This window comes from Calliopsis andreniformis, chromosome 1 (genome assembly GCF_051401765.1).
Source record: "Calliopsis andreniformis isolate RMS-2024a chromosome 1, iyCalAndr_principal, whole genome shotgun sequence".
Lineage (NCBI taxonomy): Eukaryota > Metazoa > Arthropoda > Insecta > Hymenoptera > Andrenidae > Calliopsis > Calliopsis andreniformis.
In genome coordinates, this window is record NC_135062.1 from 2,229,310 (window position 1) to 2,250,559 (window position 21,250).

Consider the following 21,250-nt stretch of genomic DNA (forward strand, 5'->3'; position numbering starts at 1 on the left):
TAATGTACAATTAGTTAATTTTTGAGGTTTGAATAAATTATAAATGTTAAACAAATCCAAGTCTTAGATTTTACTTTTTTACCGGACGCCACATGAACCGTCGTTATCCTAAATTCGTGAGGAAGCCGCTTTCCGCCCGAAAGTTGTTCCTTCCGTTCGCCTAACACATTGGGGCATTACCTTATGGTAGAATTAATTTCAACAGGCGGCTCAGGGTCACTCAGCCCCTCACGCGCCTTTCTGGTGGGACAGAGGAGTGAGCTCACGGATATTCACACGCGCGGCAAGTGCGTCCGCGCGCACGGGGAACTGCCGTGGTGGGGGAACCCACCAGAAAGGCGCGTAGGGGCTCAGTGACCCTGAGCCGCCTGTTGAAATTAGTTCTACCATAGCGTCAATAAAGATTACTTCATAGATACAAACGTACAATAATACGCTGTTTATCCAACATTCAACCAAAGTTGAATGACTTTATCAAAAAAATCGTATAATATTCAGCAAACACTTACTTTACACAGGAAGAAAGTCACTTTCGGCTAGTATAAGAAAGGTATAATACCCATGAAGTATTAGAATCTTGGTCGAAATTTAAAAAACAGTTTAAACCGTCATCTATATCGCTACAACATTGCCACAAATAACAAAATTAAAATCTGAAAACAGTATGCGAAAGTAGAGATTTCACGCTTTCAAACGACTTTTCAATATTATCAATATGACCGTTTTTGCCAAAGTTAAGACTATTTGAACTTGGTCCTAGTTTTTTGCTTCGTAAAGGTGATCTCTTAATGTTTTTGCTCAGTATGTAAGCCTTTAAAGCTTTGAACCCCTTTTTTTAAAAACGTATTTATATAAGTTTGTATTTACATAAGTAACTAATAATTTATAATAAGAATTGGATTGTTTAAAACACGTTCCCATAACTTAATACATATTAACTGTATACGGACAAGTGTTGGCAATTAAATAGCCGCTCAAAATCAGGGTGTTAAATGGTTTCATTCGCAGAGTATAGTATGCGGATGTTATACATACTTCTACCGATGTAGCTAAATTTCTCTTTCGTACGTTCATTCATCGTTTATAATGAAGAGTAACCAGAGATGTGCTTGTGATTATACTCAGGAACGTTGATAGGTGCCTGTATCCAGTGCCGGGCATTAGTTGTGCAGATTTCATCTATTGTATTTACATTTTAATATTAACGATTACATGTACTTACAAGGAAACATCCCGAACCCGAAAACTCAAAAAATTATGCAACTTCGGGTGTATGTAGAGCACGTGTAGGTATGTATTACGCAATTTTTTTTTGCTGCCCAAATTCACTCTAAGGGGTTGAAACTACCCTTCGAAAATTTGGCTATTTTTCGATTTTATTTTATAACTCCTGAACTACGCGAGATAGAAAAAAGCTTTTCAGACAAAAGTTATTTCTTTCGATTATATCTACTAAATGGTAGAATGCGAATCAATTGTTTAAACAATTAGAAAAAAGTTATAAACAAAAATATTAATAACTTTTAATAAAATTAATTCTTCACGTAAGAACTTAATCGGTGGTACAAATAATTATGAAGAAGCATAATCCATGTTTTTCTCATACGTATATATCCTGTGTAGCATTGATGAATTCTTCCTCGACAAATTCTGGACACCCTTGTATAATTGTACAAAAGCCGCACAAATTCTGGATACCATTGTATCTTATTAAACTGGATTATTGTATTATAGATGCGTGAAGAACAGTATGCTTCTAAAATATATTAGAAAATGCTACATTACGCAGTAGAAAAACAAACTAGGTAGGAATAAAGATAAAGAAAGATTCTGTTATATTTAGCTTATTGTTATTAAAACATTTTATATTTAATATAATTAAACGTTACTCTTATTTTCGCACTAAACAGATGAAATGGTGTAGGCACTGAACAAACGTTTTGAGGTAAGTATAGTTTAATTGCTTTAAAAACACTTATAAATACAATATGAACTCTTAAGTGCCGTACGCGTGGGTAGGTTTCACTCTCGCATTCGATTCTTGGAAATATAATTGATTGTAGCAGTTCGGACAGATTCTATAATTCGAATAGATGCACGTAAAAAATTACAATATTAAAGTACACATACGAATTGCAGTAATATGGCAATTATTTCAATATTGAACTTTTACATTAATCAGATTCGGTGTGAATGAATTATTCTTCATGATGATGAAATTCTTCGAAGAAGTGTTTAAAGCATAGAAATTGGTTACACCACGCACATCGTATGATGGTACGATTACCGCATATGGAACAACGAGGTGGATGTCTTAAATCTCATTTCTGTCTATGTGTTATGTACTATTTTTTAATACATGTTAGAGGAACGTGGCTGACTCCGCAGCTTACATCTGATACATGACGTTGTTAGATTTTCTGCGATAGTCGAGAAGCAGAGTTTATCAATACTGCACAGGTTATATACGTATGAGAAAAACATGGATTATGCTTCTTCATAATTATTTGTACCACCGATTAAGTTCTTACGTGAAGAATTAATTTTATTAAAAGTTATTAATATTTTTGTTTATAACTTTTTTCTAATTGTTTAAACAATTGATCCGCCTTTTACCATTTAGTAGATATAATCGAAAGAAATAACTTTTGTCTGAAAAGCTTTTTTCTATCTCGCACAGTTCACGAGTTATAAAATAAAATCGAAAAATAGCCAAATTTTCGAAGGGTAGTTTCAACCCCTTAGAGTGAATTTGGGCAGCAAAAAAAAATTGCGTAATACATACCTACACGTGCTCTACATACACCCGAAGTTGCATAATTTTTTGAATTTCCGGGTTGGGGATGTTTCCTTGTTAGTTATTTCACTTTAAAATTGTTGATATAAACATTGAAAGAAATTCTCAAACTCTATAAAAATTATCACTTGTTTTTTTCCTTTATTAATAACAGTTGCTTTATATGGATCGATGACGCCTTTTATGGCGATGCCATCGTTACTGAACATAGCCGATCGTTTGGGATACTACAATCTTTCTAACGGACGACCACTAATGTTTCGCATTGAACATCTTGTGGATGCAGAAAAGCATTACAATTTACTGTTGATACACTCATACTTTGGTACTGTGATGTTTATCATGATGGTCGTAGCTGTCGACACGATCATAATGTTTTATATTCAACACGAATGCGGACTTTGTGAAATTTTGGGGTAAATGTTAATTACTGCCGTTTGAAATATTTTTTTATACAGGTCCAATAGATTCAGCTGAAAGCTTGCATTTTATTTTTCATGTGTACATATTTGTTTGAATGTACAGCATGTCCATTGTGTGAGCTTATTGTGTACTATTATTAACTTTATAATATGTGGTTAATTAGGATGTATGTACAAGTACGTTCTTAATGTATAGTGACTGCGCAAAAACAACAGTGAGTAGGTATTTTATATTTCTAAGTGTTTCGGTCGCATATTAAGCCCTCAAGAACGGTTTAATGTATTTTGCAAATATTAATTTTTTAAAATCCTATAGATACCAAACGGGTAAGTAAACGTTTAATCTACTGAAATAAAGTACAGTCCTGAATCAAATAGCAGAGCATACATTTGGCGGCTTGTATGTACCCTCAGTATTATTGATAATAATTTTAGATTATTCTAAAGGTTATATCTATAAACTTTATATACAGGGTGTCCCATGCAACACTTTTCCCGATTTTTCAAGTATTTTCGATAATCTGACAAAAAAATATTTTAAACAATTGATCAGTTTTCGGTTGACTATACATTGCAATAAAAAAAGTTCGAAATTTTTTTTTATTATTATTATCAAGACTACCTTCATTTTTTTAAATGGCACTTTGTATTTTTAACTTAACAGTCTTATAACCCGTATCAAGACAAATTTAACGACGTAGTATACCATGACCTTCGGATGACTTTGAAGGCAACGAAATGAAAATTTCAATCAAAAATGACAATCTGCTTGAATGGGTAATAATAACTTGGATTTATTATTAAGATTTAAAATTACGTTAAATTCAGGAACCTTGACTAAATAAACGCAAACGATTTCGTCAAAAAGTCACATCAAATGTTCGAATTGAAGTCCATGTTCTTATAGGCATAATTCTGCTCTACGTAGTAAATTTGCATTGGTTGCTATTAGGAACTGTCGACAATTCACAACAATGTTTCTATTACAACAATGTTGCTATTATTTAGTGAATGTACAAGAAATCACATTTGCGTTCATTTAGTCAAAGTACCTGAATTGAATGTAATTTCGAGTCTTAATAATAAATACGAGTTATTATTACACATTCAAGCAGATTGTCATTATTTGTTAAAATTTTCATTTTTTTGCCTTCAAAATCATCCGAAGATCACGGTATACTAGGTTGTTAAATTCGTCTTGATATGGGCTACAATATTGTTAAGTCAAAAATACAAAGTGCCATTTAAAAAAATAAAGGTGGCCTTGACAATAATAATAAAAAAAAAATTTCGAACTTTTTTATTGCAATGTATAGCCAATCGAAAACTGATCAACTTCTGTTTAAAATATTTTTTGTCAGATTATCGAGAGTACTTCAAAAATCGTGAAAAATGTTACGTGGGACACCCTGTATGTGTTTATTGTGTATTTTATATATTTTTTAGATGTTTTATATACTTATTATATGTTTAATATTTAAAAGTGTACGTCTCATAATATATGAATATAGACATTTCGTAAATAATAAGAAAAGCAAATGTTGTATTACAATTATAGATACATTCATTATAATTATATGCAAACTTTAAAACTTACTTATTGAGTACTCTATCTCGTTTTTTAAGCGTTTTACTCATTTGTCCCGACCTTTTGTTTTATAGTCTTGCAAATTGTCGCTTCCTCTCGTCTAAATAATATTGGATACAGCAAGAAATCATAAAATATTTATGAGTATTAATTTTAGAGAAACACGGGAATATATGTGTTTGTTGTTGCAGTGTCATCACTAGACTGTGGATGTTTGTGCAAATGAATATATTTATAGGAAAAAGATAATGTTATGGGACTTAGACAGAAAGTAGTTTTATCATTAGAGGATTTAAAAAATATAATTTATTTTTTTTATGTTTTGCATATTGTATATGTTTTATATATTGCATATTTTTTACATATATTTGTTTCATTTCTACATATTTCATATATATTTGATTGACCAGATTCCCTTGATCAAAATCAAACATTAGAAATATCATATTCATAATTGTATCATATCAATTACAGTCGCCCTTGTTATTGACAACAAATATGTACTTCTGTGTCTTATGTTATTTTCCTATTCTCGCGTAATACGATATGAATGCTTCATAAGAATTATTCATTTGAATGTCCTGAAATGCGTAGACGCTTTTAAATAAATACAGGGTGTCCCAAAATAAAGGGACAATCCCAAACATGCTTATTGTTCATGCAAAAAAAAAAAATCGAAAAGTCCCTTACCATTTTGCAATTTGAGGCTTCGTTTCCAAGATATTAACAGTTGAAGATTGGAAGTTTGACTTCCGGGGCGCGCTGTTTAAACGGCAAATGGTGTTGGCGCAGCGACATGCGTTCGTAGTTCTTAATGTCACACAAGAGACCCGCGTAGATGTACGCTCACACAAAGTTTACAGTTGACTGTACACATTCATAGATTTTAGTCCACTTACACTTAAAATATAGTTTTTAATACATTTAATTGTCTAATTGTTCAAAAAAAAACAAAAGAAAATAAATGTTCAAATACATCTGTTGACGCACCTTCATAGTTTTCAAATTCACTACATAAACACTAATTTTTTACAAAAAGTGTTCAAACACATTTCCTTGCACTTGTACACATCTTTGTAGTCTTCTCAACAAGGAGTCACGGACTCGACCGCACACATCCTGAGTCTTTATTTGATTGAACGCATCCAATATACGCTGCCGTAGCATTTGTTCATTGTCAATTTGGATAGCGTATACCTTTTGCTTAACATAGCCCCATAAAAAAAAAATCTAAGGGCGTAAGATCCGGAGATCGCAGTGGCCAAGGTATTGAACCTCCTCGTCCTATCCACTGATTTTCATATGTTTGCGTCAAAAATTTTCTTACATGTTGACCAAAATGGGCAGGAGCACCGTCTTGCTGATAAATTATGTATGGTCTAACATTTAACGAAACATCTTCTAATAATTCTGGTAATTGGTTCATGAGGAAATCCAAATATGATTCTGCGGACAATCTGTGAGGGAGGAAAAACGGTCCCACAATTTTGTCGCCAATTATCCCTGCCCACACATTGACGGTCCATCGATGTTGAAAATTGCTTGTGTGAGTTTCGCACGGATTTACATAACTCCACACGTGCGAATTTCGGAGGTTGAACGCACCACTTTTCGTAAATGTACTTTCATCCGTCCACAAAATTTTATTTAAAATGTGCGGATCATGTTCGTATGTGTTTAACAGCCACGTGCAAAACTCTAGCCTAACAGGTTTATCGCACGGCTGTAAAGCTTGAACGCGGTACAAATGATATGGATAAAGCCCTTCTTCTTGTAATATGCGGTGAAGTATGTGTTAAAAGCTGGAAAAAATTTAAAACTATTTTCTCCTAACATGTTGCACGTCACATGTGTTGCACATGGTTTACATAGAATAGTGGAGGAAGTGCGACTGCACTTTCCTGTGGTCAATAAATTCATAGCTTCTACAAAACAAATATTTGCAAAATCTCCACATCGCGTCGAAATTTATACAACAAAACTGCTAAATATTTCTTTACCACCAGAACCGATACTAACATATTGGGGGAACATGGTTAGAGAAGCCAATTGTTTGTGCAAGACATGTGCATGCTTTTAAAGAAATAATTATCTTTTATATTGGTTTAGATAATTAAGATTAATTGTATCATTAATTCTATACAAGATAATCAAGTTTTTATTTATTTTTATATATTTTTCATATTCCTGAATATATTTTGCATTAATTTTCCATATATTTTGCATATTTCGACATATATATTTTGCATAAACATCCGCAGTTTAGTCATCACTAGTAATGACTAAACTGCGGATGTTTATGCAGTAACGATATACAATTGTTACGGGCGGAGTCCGTAACTCGGTTCATTCGTATGCCACTAGTTTGTTACGAACGGATTTCGTAACTCTGTCCGTTACATACACAACCACCCCACAGGTTAGTCATGAGATGTATTTTTATAAATAAATATACTTCTATGCGTTCTACCGTCTAGTCCGAGCCACTGCTCTGTCTATGAATTGAATATGCTGAGACAGTGCGAAATGGTAGTGTGGTCGCGATAACAGAGCGGCTTTGAAAAGAAGCTCGGCGACGATACGCGAGTATATCTAAATTTCTATTAATCAAATATCTAAGAAGAATAAAGGTAAATGGATTAGGAAATTATCTAGTCCCATATGGGCCCCGCTATGCGTGATTGATTTTCCCGAGAGGTGAAGGCTTATGCTAATACCGTGTAGGCACGTCCCTGCCTCCGAAGACCGTGTGCGCATGCGCACCCTACTAGACCGAGAGAGTGTACGGGCAACGTCTGTGACTATCTTGCCGGCTTCCATCTTGCACGCGCGTGATACACGCGCTCTAGTTATACAGTGAAATATACCTGCTGCATTATTAAAGTAACAGAGAGTGTTATTTAACCACCCGCCCAGAACACGGCAGTTTATATAGGCCTGCCGACAACCACAAAGCCTATAACTGTATTTGAAAAAAGTAAAATAATCAACTCAATATATATATGAAAGACAAAAGGTAAAATAAATATATATTACAAATTTCTGATACTTCATAAACAAAATTAACAACGTTGACAATGAATAATCGTATGTAATAAAAAAAATGAAAAGAAAAGAATTGAAACGCACTATGCCGAATGAGCACGCAACCGTAAAATAATCATTTAGACACATACGCGAAATATTATATCGATACACGCAATAACAATTATATGATGTTAATCAATGCGCGTATGATACAAAAGAAAGAAATAGAATATATACATATATAATCATAAACAAAATATTAGATCGTACTGTGCACGTGGATCTCCCAAATCCACGATATCGACTGGCAATATTGATATCCTTCAAACCACGTGGCGGAACAAAAGGCGATAGCTCATGTACAATAATTAGAAGAAAAATTAATATATAATCACTACAAAAGAATATGGAAACAATTCCAGACAATCGTATGTATATAAATCAAACCAGATAATACTCAAAAGACTCACGCAGCTGGAGAAATCAACGCAATCAATCTTTTCCAGAAATCAAATCCAATGATAAACCGAATCAAATCCTTGTAGTATGCCTTGTCGTTATACGAATTGCTAAAGGTTATAGTGTAAACTGTAAATGCTGATAATACTGTAAAAGAAAAAAAGAAAGCACACGTGGAATGTTTAAAGAGTAAAATTTTAAATTGAACTATGGTTTTTCCAAACGAATTACAGAATTTTACGTGGGCGATTGAGTCCATTCAGTCCCGTGAATCTATGCTCGAAACAATTAATAACTGAGAAAAGAACAAAAGAAAGAAAGAGAGAAAGAAAGAAATAGAATATAAATTAACCCACGGTCTCCCGTCACGCACCTTGCGACTTGTCGACGAAGAGTGATCGATCACAGAAATCAGGATAGGCAGGATCCTTCGAGGATCACCAATACAGTGATCTTCTACTGTATCCGTGAGAGGTCCTGACGAATCGGGCGAGGCAGCGTGCGGGAGCCGTCGTATGATTTGTCAACTTGCACTTCCACATATCGCATGTGCTCTCCTTCCGGTTTCCTTCACAATTTACCGGTTGCTCAATATTTTGCGCAATGCCACACACGTACAACATTCTTTATTGCTCCTTACAGTTAACGACGGTCAATAATTATTAAACTTGTTGTAATAATTTATACAGGTTTTTCATGCTTTTGCGGGAAACGCTAGGCGTTTTCGTCACGTGGTATCGTTGCTCGCGCGTCGCGTCGTGTCGTGCGCTGTATAGAGTTTTTGTGCGAATTCCACAACCAAACGCGAAAGGTTCTCATTCCAAATTTTCGAAACGCCGTTACATTACAAAGTTTTCCGCAATCACTCGCAACCGTCCCAGCTCATGCAAGAGACGTGTGCATTGGAGCCCTATGAGCAGTTTGCAATTAGTTCTAATAGGCATCATGGACATCAAGATGTTGGATTCGCAATAGAAGGTGTTGATTACACACTCAGAGCACACTTGTTCAAGCGCATGAGTACCCGCAATTCCAAACATCGTAATGTAACGATCGTTGTTACGCTGTAACGACCCACGGTCTTCCCTCTCACTCTATCCATTTCCCTCTCACACTATATTTGTATCCTTCTAACAACTTATTATTATATTACTGCATATTCTATTATCCTAATACTAATTAATATTTTTGTACCTTATTTTTATATCATATATTAGAAGTTCCAATTATATTTTAACATAAACACAACGTATATCGTCTGATTTCATTTACGATTAGAATAAGACCGCCATTAGAAAGTAAGGCATTACGCAGGCGCGAACTCCGACTAACGGGTATACAGGGTGTAACAAAAATGTCGCAGTTCCTTAAAAGGGGTGATTCAGGGGGTGATTTGAAACAACTTTTTCCTTAGCGAAAATGTAAGATGAGGCTTCGTTAACGAGTTATTTACGAAAAACACCAGCCAATGAGAGCGCGAGTTTGCCGCCCAAGCGACCGCGGTAGCGTTGGGTACGCGCGCTAGATGCTACGGTTGTACTCCGAACAAGAAAGTCGTCAGACATCGAAGAAAATAGCATTAGTATGAAAACTGAAAGCGACATAATAAATAATACCGAGTCCTTTTTTTGTTTATCACTTGAAGTGAATAATTACATAAAATAGAGGAAAACTACGTGCAACGTAAAAACACGAATATGTAAATTTCTTATTCGCATAACGTATAAACGAAAAAGCAGTACAACAAAAAATAAAGGAAGAGGAGAACAAACTTCACCTGTAGTTTGTAAACCTGCGTCACTGGGTCACTGTACCGATCCTGGTCATCGACTGTCGAAATGGTTTATGCTAGGGCACGCGTTTAGGTAATTTATGGCTTTATTGCTTTGGTTTCGAAGGAGATATGATCTCGGAGTGTCCGAACAAGGAAGGTCTGAGGTGCTTAAACTACGTAGGGGGTACAAGGAGCTTCTTTGGAAAAATTCTACCCTACCATAAACCATTTCGACGGTCGATGACCAGTATCGGTACAGTGACCCAGTGACACAGATTTACAAACTACAGATGAATTGCAGTTAATTCATTAATGATTATTATTTTTTAAATCTAACGCAGACTATTTTCAACGTTTCTATCTTCAACGTTAATTCTCCAATTCTCCGTTCATTTCTTTTGTTGCATTGCTTTTTGGTTTATACGTTATGCAAATATTTTCATACTAATGCTATTTCCTTCGACGCATGCCAACTTTCTTGTTCGGAGTACAACCGTAGCACCCAGCGCGTACCCAACGCTACCGCAGTTGCTCGGACGGCAAACTCGTGCTCTCATTGGCTGGTGTTTTTCATTAATAACTCGTTAACGAAGCCTCATCTTACATTTTCGCTAAGGAAAAAGTTGTTTCAAATCACCCCCTGAAGCACCCCTCTTAAGGAACTGCGACATTTTTGTTACACCCTGTATATGCAAAATATATGCAAGATATGCGTAAAATGTATGCAGGGTAAATTTGAAGAGTACATAGAAAATTCGTACCATTATGGTTAATTAATGCATTTAATATACAAAACACAGTGTAATATTAATAGCTAAATTATTAAGCTATAAACACTGAACTACATATTATGCTATAAACACTGAACTACATATATTGTAGCGAGCACCGGCGGTACAACAATATTTTATATTAAGCTTTACGCATAATTCAAATTACAGTAAATAACAATAGTTTTTTTTAAATTATCAATTGAAAGGTGTTGCCGTTTGTTCGAGAAGATATGTTTATATGCGGAAAATGATGCTTCCATATCGCATGATGTTACCGAAGCGTATTTAAATTTGCTCCAATAGCACATTGCAACGTCGTCTGGATTTTCTGTCGGTACGCCTTCTAGAGTTTTTGAAAATATTTCGAAACTTTTGTTCCTCTTTAGAAAATTCTCAAGCTTTAGCCTTATTTTTTGTCCACAGTCACCGGGGACAGAATTTGAATTTGTCATCGTTCAGTTACCAGATTCATTGCTTCTATTAATGGCGTACCAGTTTTTTCCAATTTTTCGATTGTAAATGGTAATGTTTTAAAGTAACTTTTTATGTACGTCAAATCTGTTGAAAGGGTTACATCTCTGAAAACATTTTGTGCCGATAAAATCGAAATAGCATCTTAGGAATTAAACGATACAATAATTTCTTTGATTAATTCAAAATGCGTTGCATAAAACACCGCTGCACTTAACCAAGTACCCCATCTAGTTAATATTGTTTCAGGTGGTAGTGCAATGTTTCCCATCTTTTCTTTGTATTGTTCTACTCGGAGGGGTGCTTTTAAAAAAACTTTTTTTACTAACGAAATTAATTTATTTACGATGGGAAAATGCAATCGTACCTCCTCCGCGACACGGTATAGTCCATAGGCCAAACATGTGAAATATACCATATTTGGATAAAATACCTTCAAATTTTCAGCAGCTTTTAACATATACGCTGCGGCGTCTGTTACAAACAACAGAACTTTTTCTTCATTTTCAGTTGGCCATAAAATTCGTAAGGCTGTATTAACGAAGCATGCTACTGTAACATTATTAGTTTTTTGTAATTGCTTGCATGCCAACAAATATGGTTTAGATGGTTTATCTCCACACATCATCCCTACGATTAGATTAGCAATATTCCGTTCCGCAGCGTCTGTGGTTTCATCGATTGATATCCACACAAAATTATCTGCTATATCTTTTTGAATTTTATGTATCATTGAAGCATAACAGTCGTTTAGATAATATTTCCGTAGAGTTGACTCAGTTGAGGTAAGAAGTCTTTCCAATGTTCATTATCTAAACTGCGCCAAGGCATATTTATGCAAACCATTGCAAAGAACAAGTCTTTGTAAAATTGATTTTTTTTCGAGTTAGTTGCAATTTCTACATTCTGTACGTTTTTTCTACGAAGGCTACTTTTATGCATACCAGTCTTAATATGTTGTGTTATTTGTGACTTTCTTTCGGAAGAAATTTCTTTTTTACAAGCATTGCTATAAATTTTGTCACCACTAATAGTAAGACTTGTCTTGTATAATATTTAGTCAACTTTTTAGCATTGAATGTTTCAACTTCTTGGCCTTTGGCATGATGTTCGCACAATCACAAAATTATAAGTTTTGGAAATTAATGATGGAAGCAATATTACTGGTTAATGAACTGATAACTCGGAACTGATGTATATTACGGTATTCAAGGCAGAAAGAAACCTTTTCTCCCTTCCTATTTACTTTGAGATTTTTCCTAAATTGCTCGTTTATAGTTGTACCTGTATAGTTTATAGACCTGTTGAAGGCAAGCTCAACGTATCTGATCTTATATAATTGAGACAAACTGGAAATTGAGCAATTTCTAAGAATTACTCGAATAAATTGTAAATTCTACGCACGTGAGAAATAGAAATAATATGCAAAATATATGCAGGATATGCAACGTATATACAGAATATGCAAGATGTATGCAATAAGCAAAATATGCAAAATAAAAAAATATATTTTTGAAATCCTCTAATGCTAAAAAACATATCTGCCGAAGTCCCGTGTTTTTAATCCATTTCCCTAAAATATGCATTTGCATGAACTTGTATAAATCACGGTACCGTGATCAGCGTTTACATTTGTACAATCAATGTTGACTCTATCCATGCAGGTACTTTACACGTGCACCATCTGTTAGATAAAATATGTGTTGAACACTTATAAAGAGGCTGTTTCTAGGGAGAACTGGTTGAGTCGAACCACATTTTTTATACGACCGTAGTCTCACTTAAGTCACTATATATTGGGTTGTTCGGAAAGTAATTTCGTTTTTCCCAAGAGCGTCATTAGTTATAATTTTAACGGAATTACTTTTCGAACAACCCAATATGTATAGTGGTTTTATTGCTTTCTTTTCAGGATACAATTTGTTTTCTTTTCCGATTACATTTTACGTTCTTACTCGATCACGCTCGCATTTTTTCCTCTTACATCTACTCCTTAAAGGCTAACTTTCTATTTTTTCTTTACGATTACAATTAGTCCGCTTAAAATCTATAAATAAAGTCACTATTTTTCTCCCCCTTCCCTCCGTACATCTCCCCACCATATAATTTAGTGCATAGATGTTATCCATCACCCCTCTCCCCTTCCTAAACTCGATCTGGTTTTCTGGCACTATCCAGAACTTTTCTTTCCACCTCCTCTTCCATTTTTCGCGACAAAACCGTCGTATATATCTTGTACCCCCCCCCCCCCCCCCCCCCCCCCCCCCACCCCGCCCACTCCCTAATCTTGACTATTGTTGGATGATTAGCTGGTTTGGTTTCCAAAAAGGATAAGTATTTATTAAAAATAGAAAATATTGTACAAGGATGTTGTCAATTCAGCAACCTTTCCGTTGCGAGTGTGTTCGCATTGAACTGAACACATAGAGCACAAATACAATACACCCTGTACGGAGGGAAGAAATTCGCTTTTACCGTTTTTTGGGGAAAAACCCAGCAAGGTAACGGTAAAGGACGGCAGTGTCTTGGGACGCAAAAACTGACCATTTTTTATGATGCTATGTCAGGCCGGAGCTTCGCCGAGCGTGCATCAAGACTATACTTTCTCAGGTAGTCGGAAAATAAAATTACAGCTAAAACTATGGATTCAAAATACCCTGTGTCGATTTATGAAAAATCTAACACTCCCACTTATTTTGAAACATCTCTGACATTTAATTTTTCGCGCAAAAAACCAAATTGCTCTTTAGCTAGTGACTTGGTAAGAACGTCGGCTAATTGTAGCTTTAACTGGACATAATTAATTTCAATTTCCTTACGATTTAACACATCTCGAACAAAATCAAAACGCACGTCTATATGTTTCGATCGTTTATGCAATTGAGAATTGTTTGCTATCTTGATACCTGATTGATTATCAACAAAAATCGAAATCGCATTGCAGGTTATGCGTAGTTCTTTGAACAAGATAGCCTCCTTTGTACCGTGAGTTAATGCTATGCACTTAGCTTCCGCTGTTGACAACGGTACTACTGTTTGACGTTGGCTGGACCAGCAGATTGGCATGTCATTCAGAAAAAATACAAATCCGCTTCGAGATCTGCGTGTCTCTAGACACCCAGCATAATCACCATCAGTAACCGCTTGCCAATGCTCTTGTGTGTAAGAATTCAGAAACTGACTCGCGTAGTTTACCGCGTACTCGATATTTGGACGGCACACTCTGGTGGCAAATAGAAGAGAACCAATTGCTTCACGATAAGGTATGCGCTCATCAGTCTCACGTGCATTCTTTATCTTACTTAAACGCATTCCGGGTTCCGCGGGAACACTATTGCATACGCATCGTTCATACAAAATTTGCTAATTGTTTTGCCAATATAATTGGATTGACTAATTTTAATGAGACGGTTTGTCCGATCACGCTTGATTTCCATACCTACGAATTCATGCGCTTGATCTACAGTTATGCGGAACATTTTCAAGTAACGCAGTACCTCATCTATCGCACACTGTCTCTCAGCAACAACCAGACTGTTGTCTACATATAGCGCTAAATAAACTTTGCACTTCTTCACTTCACCGATAAAAACACACTTGTCATTTGAAATATTCCTGAAGCTAAAGTTTTTCAGGAACTTGACAAATTTCTGTTTGCCGAAAACTCTTCCTTCTCGTATTTGATCAACAGCTTGTTGATCAGAAGTTGCGACATCAACTGCTTCTTGATCACCGTCATCGACGATTTGAATGCCGCGCTCTTCTGGTAGGTCAAAGTCAATTTGGTAATGGTAAACGTGGTTTACTTATCGCTCTGCACAGTTACCTTCCTTCTTATTAAAATCTATGTCGCTGCTGACATAGATTTTGTGCGAATCTTTGTCCCAGAGTCTATAATTTGTTGATTCGCCACTACAGCCAACATCAATCATTTGTTACTCTCCGAATTGACTTTTTTTCTTTTCTCCTTCGGTATATTGAGGTGCGCATATGTACCAAACACTCGTAGGTGTTTTATTTTTCGCTTTCGAGAGAACCATTGTTCAAAGGGAGTCATAATTTCTCCCTGCTTCATGATACTGCGGTTTAGCACGTAACAGGCACTGTTAATCGCTTCTGGCTATAGTTCGAGGTTTACTCCGCTGCTGATAAGCATGGTCCTTGCACTTTCGACGATGGTCCGTATCTCGCGTTCTGCTCTACCGTTTTGTTCATGTATATAGGGAGATATGTTTCTTTTTTCCGTATGTTTACGGAATTCATCTGAAGTGTACTCGCGGCCGTTGTCTGAAAGCAGGACTTTCATTGTTACTTGTCTGCGTATGTACACAATTTTCGAAATTTAGAAATTTTTTAAATACTTCCGCTTTGTATTTCAGAAAATACACCTTTTTTAAAGCTTGTGCATTCGTCTTTGAATAGAAGGAAATATTTTGAACCTCGCGAAAATTCGATGTTAATTGGACCGCAAACATCGCTATGAATCTTCTGGCCGGACTTGAAATCACTATCACGATACATCGTTTTATGCGGCTTACGGATTTGCTTACCCATAATGCATGCTTCACCCTGGAAGTCTTCAATTTTTTCAAGCACCAACTCTTTTTCACTCAATACTTTGCTTGTATTAAGTACAGCCTGTACATTTATATGACCCATACATTCATGCCAGAGCTTTAGCATGCTGTGCTTGGATTCGACGACATTGCATTGTGCGGCAAATTTCACTTCAAACATCATTTTGAAAAGTCCGCCATACCTCACGCCGGAAAATAATTTTCTTATGCATGAAACGAGAACTTTTTGTCATTGATCGTAGCAATTGAGAACAAGTTTCATCTCAGCTGTGGCACCAGCAGCACATTTTCCAGCTCCCTTTCGATGATGTTTCCATTTATCTTCTCGTTGATGATAGCCGTACCCATTCCTGTTACGGGTAGAATTTTGTCTTTGGCTATTTTTACATGACGGACTTCCGTCAAAGGGTTAATTCACGAAAAAGAATCTTTCCTGAACGATATGTATATATTTGCTCCTGAGTCAGCTAGCCAAATATCTTCATCATTGCTGGTTGTTTTGGAATGAAACGCGATAACATCGCAGATGTATCCAGCTTCCATTGTTAAAGTTTTTGGCTGCGCACCACTGACATTTTTGCTTTTATTTGGGCACTTTTGCGGCCAGTGTCCCCTTTTTTTTGCAAATCACACACTTCGTTCGTTTCTTTAATTCGTTAATTTTCTCCTTCTTATCAGAATTTGCCGCTTTACCCGATTGCATGACATTATTTTTCGAGTGTGCTTGGGCTTTCAGTGCTTGGACTTCAAGCGCTAGAGAAGACAGCTTGTCTTCTACTTCACCAAGACGTGTAGTTTCATACAATATCCTGCTTACCATCGTCTCCTTTGTTTTTTCTGTCTTTGGTGTACATTGCCAGGCCGTGAGAAAGGGCGAAAATCTCGATGCTAAACTTTTTAATAATTTCGTCATTATAGTTTGTTCGAATGGCTTGTTATCTGCATCTGAAAGCTTTTTGCAGATGCACTTAAAATCTTCGATTCTCTGAGCAACGTCTTCTCCTTCATTTATTGTAAACGTGTAGAACTGTTCCCACGCATTGTGCTTTGCATCTTCGCTTGTGGTCCCGAATTGCTGTTCGAGCTTTTTCCACACTTTTTTTGAAGTTGTACAATTTATTAAGTAGGAATGTAGCTTCATCTGTACGGAGCCGATTAAGATACTCATTGCTTTTAACGAGTTTGTCCTCCATTTCTTCCAGTCGAGTGGCTTCGTCGATCTGTCCGGTTCTGTTTCTTCGCCGTCCACGTAACCTGTGAGATCAGCGAATCCCAGGGCGATATTCGCACCAAATTTCCACATAGCGTAATTCTTTCCGTTAAACTTAACGAAACTGAACTCTTTATCAGCCATGATAAAGAATTGCTATACACTACACTGTAGAAATTCACGAACACGAAACGTCACTTTATTACCCTTATACGCGATATCTAGCTTTTCTATTTAAGCAAAATAAATCCTTTTGGCGCAGTGGAAGCGTGCTGGGCCTATAACCTGTTGGATGATTTGCAGGTTTGGCTTCCAAAAAGGATAAGTATTTATTAAAAATAGAAAATATGGTAAATATACAGATTAGGGGAGCCACCTCCGATTTCAATGACCATAGAATATGTTGTCAAGGTCATCATTCTGAACAACTTTTCCCTGTACATATATCCGGTGGTCTTTTTTAGTTTTCGAGATATTCGCAAAGAAAGTTTTCAATATTGAAAAGAGTGATCGAAATAGGTCTGGTTTAGATTCATTAGCGACAGCTTCTGTTTACCTTCATCACTGAAACCTATATTGTTGATATTTTTTACGATGTCGAAAGAACTCGAGTAAAGACAGTTCATTATGATCAGTTTCGGACAAATCGTTGTAACGTAACATCATGCATTAAAGGGGGCAGATTCCTTCGGGGCCTACTCCGAATCGATCGAAGCGCTGTTGCGAAGAAACGGGCATTAATGAAAACATATAATTTATACATGAGACATTGTGATAATGTGGCATCTAGCGTTATCTTGTTGAATTACAAATGAGAAGTGCGAAGGTATAATTGCCTAATCGCATCGTAGGAAAGTTCTGTCACGCTGTTGCCACATCAATTACAATTTTATCCATCAGTAAATTCCTACTGAATACGACTTGAGCCGATATTTTGCTTCATACGTAATATAGAAAAGGACAGTGCAAGTGAGAAAGAGAGAGTATTACGAATGAAACAATACATATGTGCCCATAATTATGAAAGTGGTCTAAGTCAATTCAAACTTTAAAAACATTTTCGTATGAGATTCACACAAAATTTCACATTCATAATAAATTTTCATTAATCAAGACTAATAAAATTCTAAATTACAATGTTATGTAGTATAAAAATATTTTCTAATGTATTCAAATGTAATCCTTTCAATACCCCAAAATAAGAAATATACGACTTACAGCACTTTCATAATTATGGGCACATACATACTAATGCATTAATTGTAAAACTTTTATATATAGAATAAACAATTCATTAAATTCATACTATTTATTCATTCATACTTTTTAACCCTTTAATGTAAATTGTTGCGCATATGAATCACCCATAAAATGTCTCCTAAAATCAAAAGACTGATGCAAAATGAATTGTGTACTAAAAATACCTTATTAAAATTAATCAGTTTAAACTTCTAATAGAACCTTTAAACCAATTATGCACGCCGATTATTTTTAGTGTCCAAATAATGTACATGATTTTTTGTTTAAACTGGAGACGTTGCGCATTTAAGGGTTAACTACATACTGATCGATCGTTTTGCAAATTTGTATGCAAATACTATGAACCAAAACACAAAATGCGGCTAAAATAGAATATTGAATTTTTATGTTATAAACAAAATAATAACATTCCTAGTTAGACTACATTTTGTGCGAAATTGGTTCCTGAAATGAGTGGCTTTACGAAAAACATACGTCATTATAATATTTTGTATAATGTCGACTCCATTTACTACTTTTTGGATCAGATCTGATCCAAATTTGAATAATGCTTTTACTCATAATATACTATATCCGTGAAATCTGTGAAAAGGTATACGTAAATTAGAATTATTTGAAATAAAAGTTGAAGAAAAAAAAAAGAAAATAAAAAGCTACCAAGAGATTCGAACCTAGCACCTGTAAATTATGAGTAAATGTCTAATTCTCATTCAGCTGACTAAGGTACTTTCATGTAAAATTAGTGGATTAAACTACAATTTAGGTACAATTCCAATTGTTCGTATATAATAGATAGTAACCATTGAAAGATAATGATTTGTTCAATTTGTTCAGTGTAGTCAGTGGAGACAACGACAATATACTATTTTTTAATATATATTTTAAATAAATTGATATTGTTAAAAACTGTTTTCACATTGGTGGATTCGTCGTTCAAAGATACACAATCGCCCCATTTATACCATTTTGCTACACGCACTAGTTTTGGATATATTAAACGAAATATGTTTTCCACCTCCAACTTTGGGGGTGGTTTTCACACCCTTTACATGAATTAGAACCAATAAAAGAAATACGTATCGAATATTTTCGACTATTCTACAATCCTGCAAAGTTTCATCAAAATCAGAGATTTTCATCTCGCGATGTTCCCCTGTTAGTAAGAATCAAAATCTCGGCTGGAGCTGGATTCGTTCGAGTTTTTCTAATGGGCAGAATTGTAATATGTACATACATATATGTGGCAACAGCGTGACCATACTTTCAATACGTTTTGGCAACTAAGCCTTTCTTGCGTCTGTATTCGTGTATTCGATGAATATGCCATTCAGCTGTCAAATTCTAGATTACATTTACCGATTGATCTGTATTTTCATTGATGCTGATGGTAATATGATCAAATTGATTGAAATATACCATCAACGCTTCTAACGGCAAATCGTTGAACTATTTTTCTGTCAAAACGGGTGCACAACGAATATTACACTTTACGCCTTCAGGAAGTGTTAAATTGAGGAAAATCGCATTTTCACGATATTGTGCTAATTCGAGGAAGAGTGGTCTGGTGTGCTATGAGTGAAAAAACTATTAAATCATGAGATATTTGCAAAAATGTCACTTCGGCAGCCATCTTGCTAGTTTACAGCAGCGTCTATTTCATGCTTACAGTTTGTAATTTTACATTTTTCTCAACGTATAGTGTTTATTGGAGTTTAAACGGATCAGAGCACTCTGTAGTGAAATCTACATCTTCGTAGGTTCTGTACCCGCGAAAAATTCATTTATGCAAGTGTCGAGACGTAAAGTGTAATTTGTGAAACCGTTTGTCTCTCTCGCTCATCACGTATACGTGTATGACTTTCTTTGCTTATGTGAGCGCACACACACACCTCAAAACACAAGGAGTCTGCCTCCTTAATTGGTTTTATACTGTTTGTAAAGTTTATATATTTTATTAGATTTGTTGTAAGTTTATTAGTTCTTCTTCTAAGTATTCCACTTGGTGTTAGAAATTTACTAAAATTATATTCTAACTCTTGGGCGCTTATTACAGTAATTATAAGCTAACACCGAATTCGTTAAATCAGGCGCAAGAATTCAATTCTGGCAACTCGAGCCAGAAGGAAGGGCCCTACGCGAGGGGTCCCTTTCCGCACGCAGTTTCGGCTACGTTGCCGAGGTGCGTTGTCTCCCTGGGTTTTTCCCTGGGTTTTCCCCCGGGGTTGCCGCTTGCCCTCGCGGGGTGCATTTCCGCCTCGGTGGTTGCTTCCGGGGAGTGCCACTCAGGTCGTTTAGGCGGCAATTTTGAAAATATCTTACATTGGTAATCTTCTTCTTCTCTTTCGTCTGAATCTGTTGTTGATATATCCATTTCGTTCGTTTTCTTCATCTTTGATTTATTTTTCCGTTGTTCTCTACTAATTTCCATTATACTGCTTTCTGTCATTTTTTGGTTTTTTTGTTTACTAGTGCTATCTGGTCTTAGCTTTTTTTTGTCTCTACAAACTTTTGTCGTTATTGTTGGTATTGTCTCTTCCTGTCTTTCCAATGTTTTGTTAAACTCGTTGTTATTCTTCAAGTTGGAAATTGGGTAGCTATCTATTGATTTTATTTTTGCTTTTTGATAGGAAACGTGTATCGTCATAACTACGAACTCACTTTTATCCTTACAATATAATAGAAAGAAATTACAATATCATGACACCACATAAAATACAATCTCCTTTATCTGCACAACGTGATGCACTCGCGGCTCTGCCATACAATGTATAAACCAAAAAACACCATCGCACTGGCCCTCGCCATCAGGGCCGGAATGTTGCGGGCACGGGGCCCAGCAATACCGTATCACTTTTCCTGTAATTTTTATTTGTTTTGTCTGCATCATTTCTT

At 35.7% G+C, this 21,250-nt stretch overlaps 1 protein-coding gene across 1 annotated transcript in view; it reads left to right on the plus strand.

Annotated features, from left to right (window-relative positions):
* The window catches only part of LOC143180584 (odorant receptor 13a), a 61,755-nt gene that overhangs the window by 29,173 nt on the left and 11,332 nt on the right, over positions 1-21,250 (plus strand). Inside the window, exon 4 of the mRNA XM_076380422.1 lies at positions 2,952-3,213. Coding sequence (XP_076236537.1) covers positions 2,952-3,213 — 262 coding nt within the window. The remainder of the gene's footprint in view (positions 1-2,951; positions 3,214-21,250) is intronic.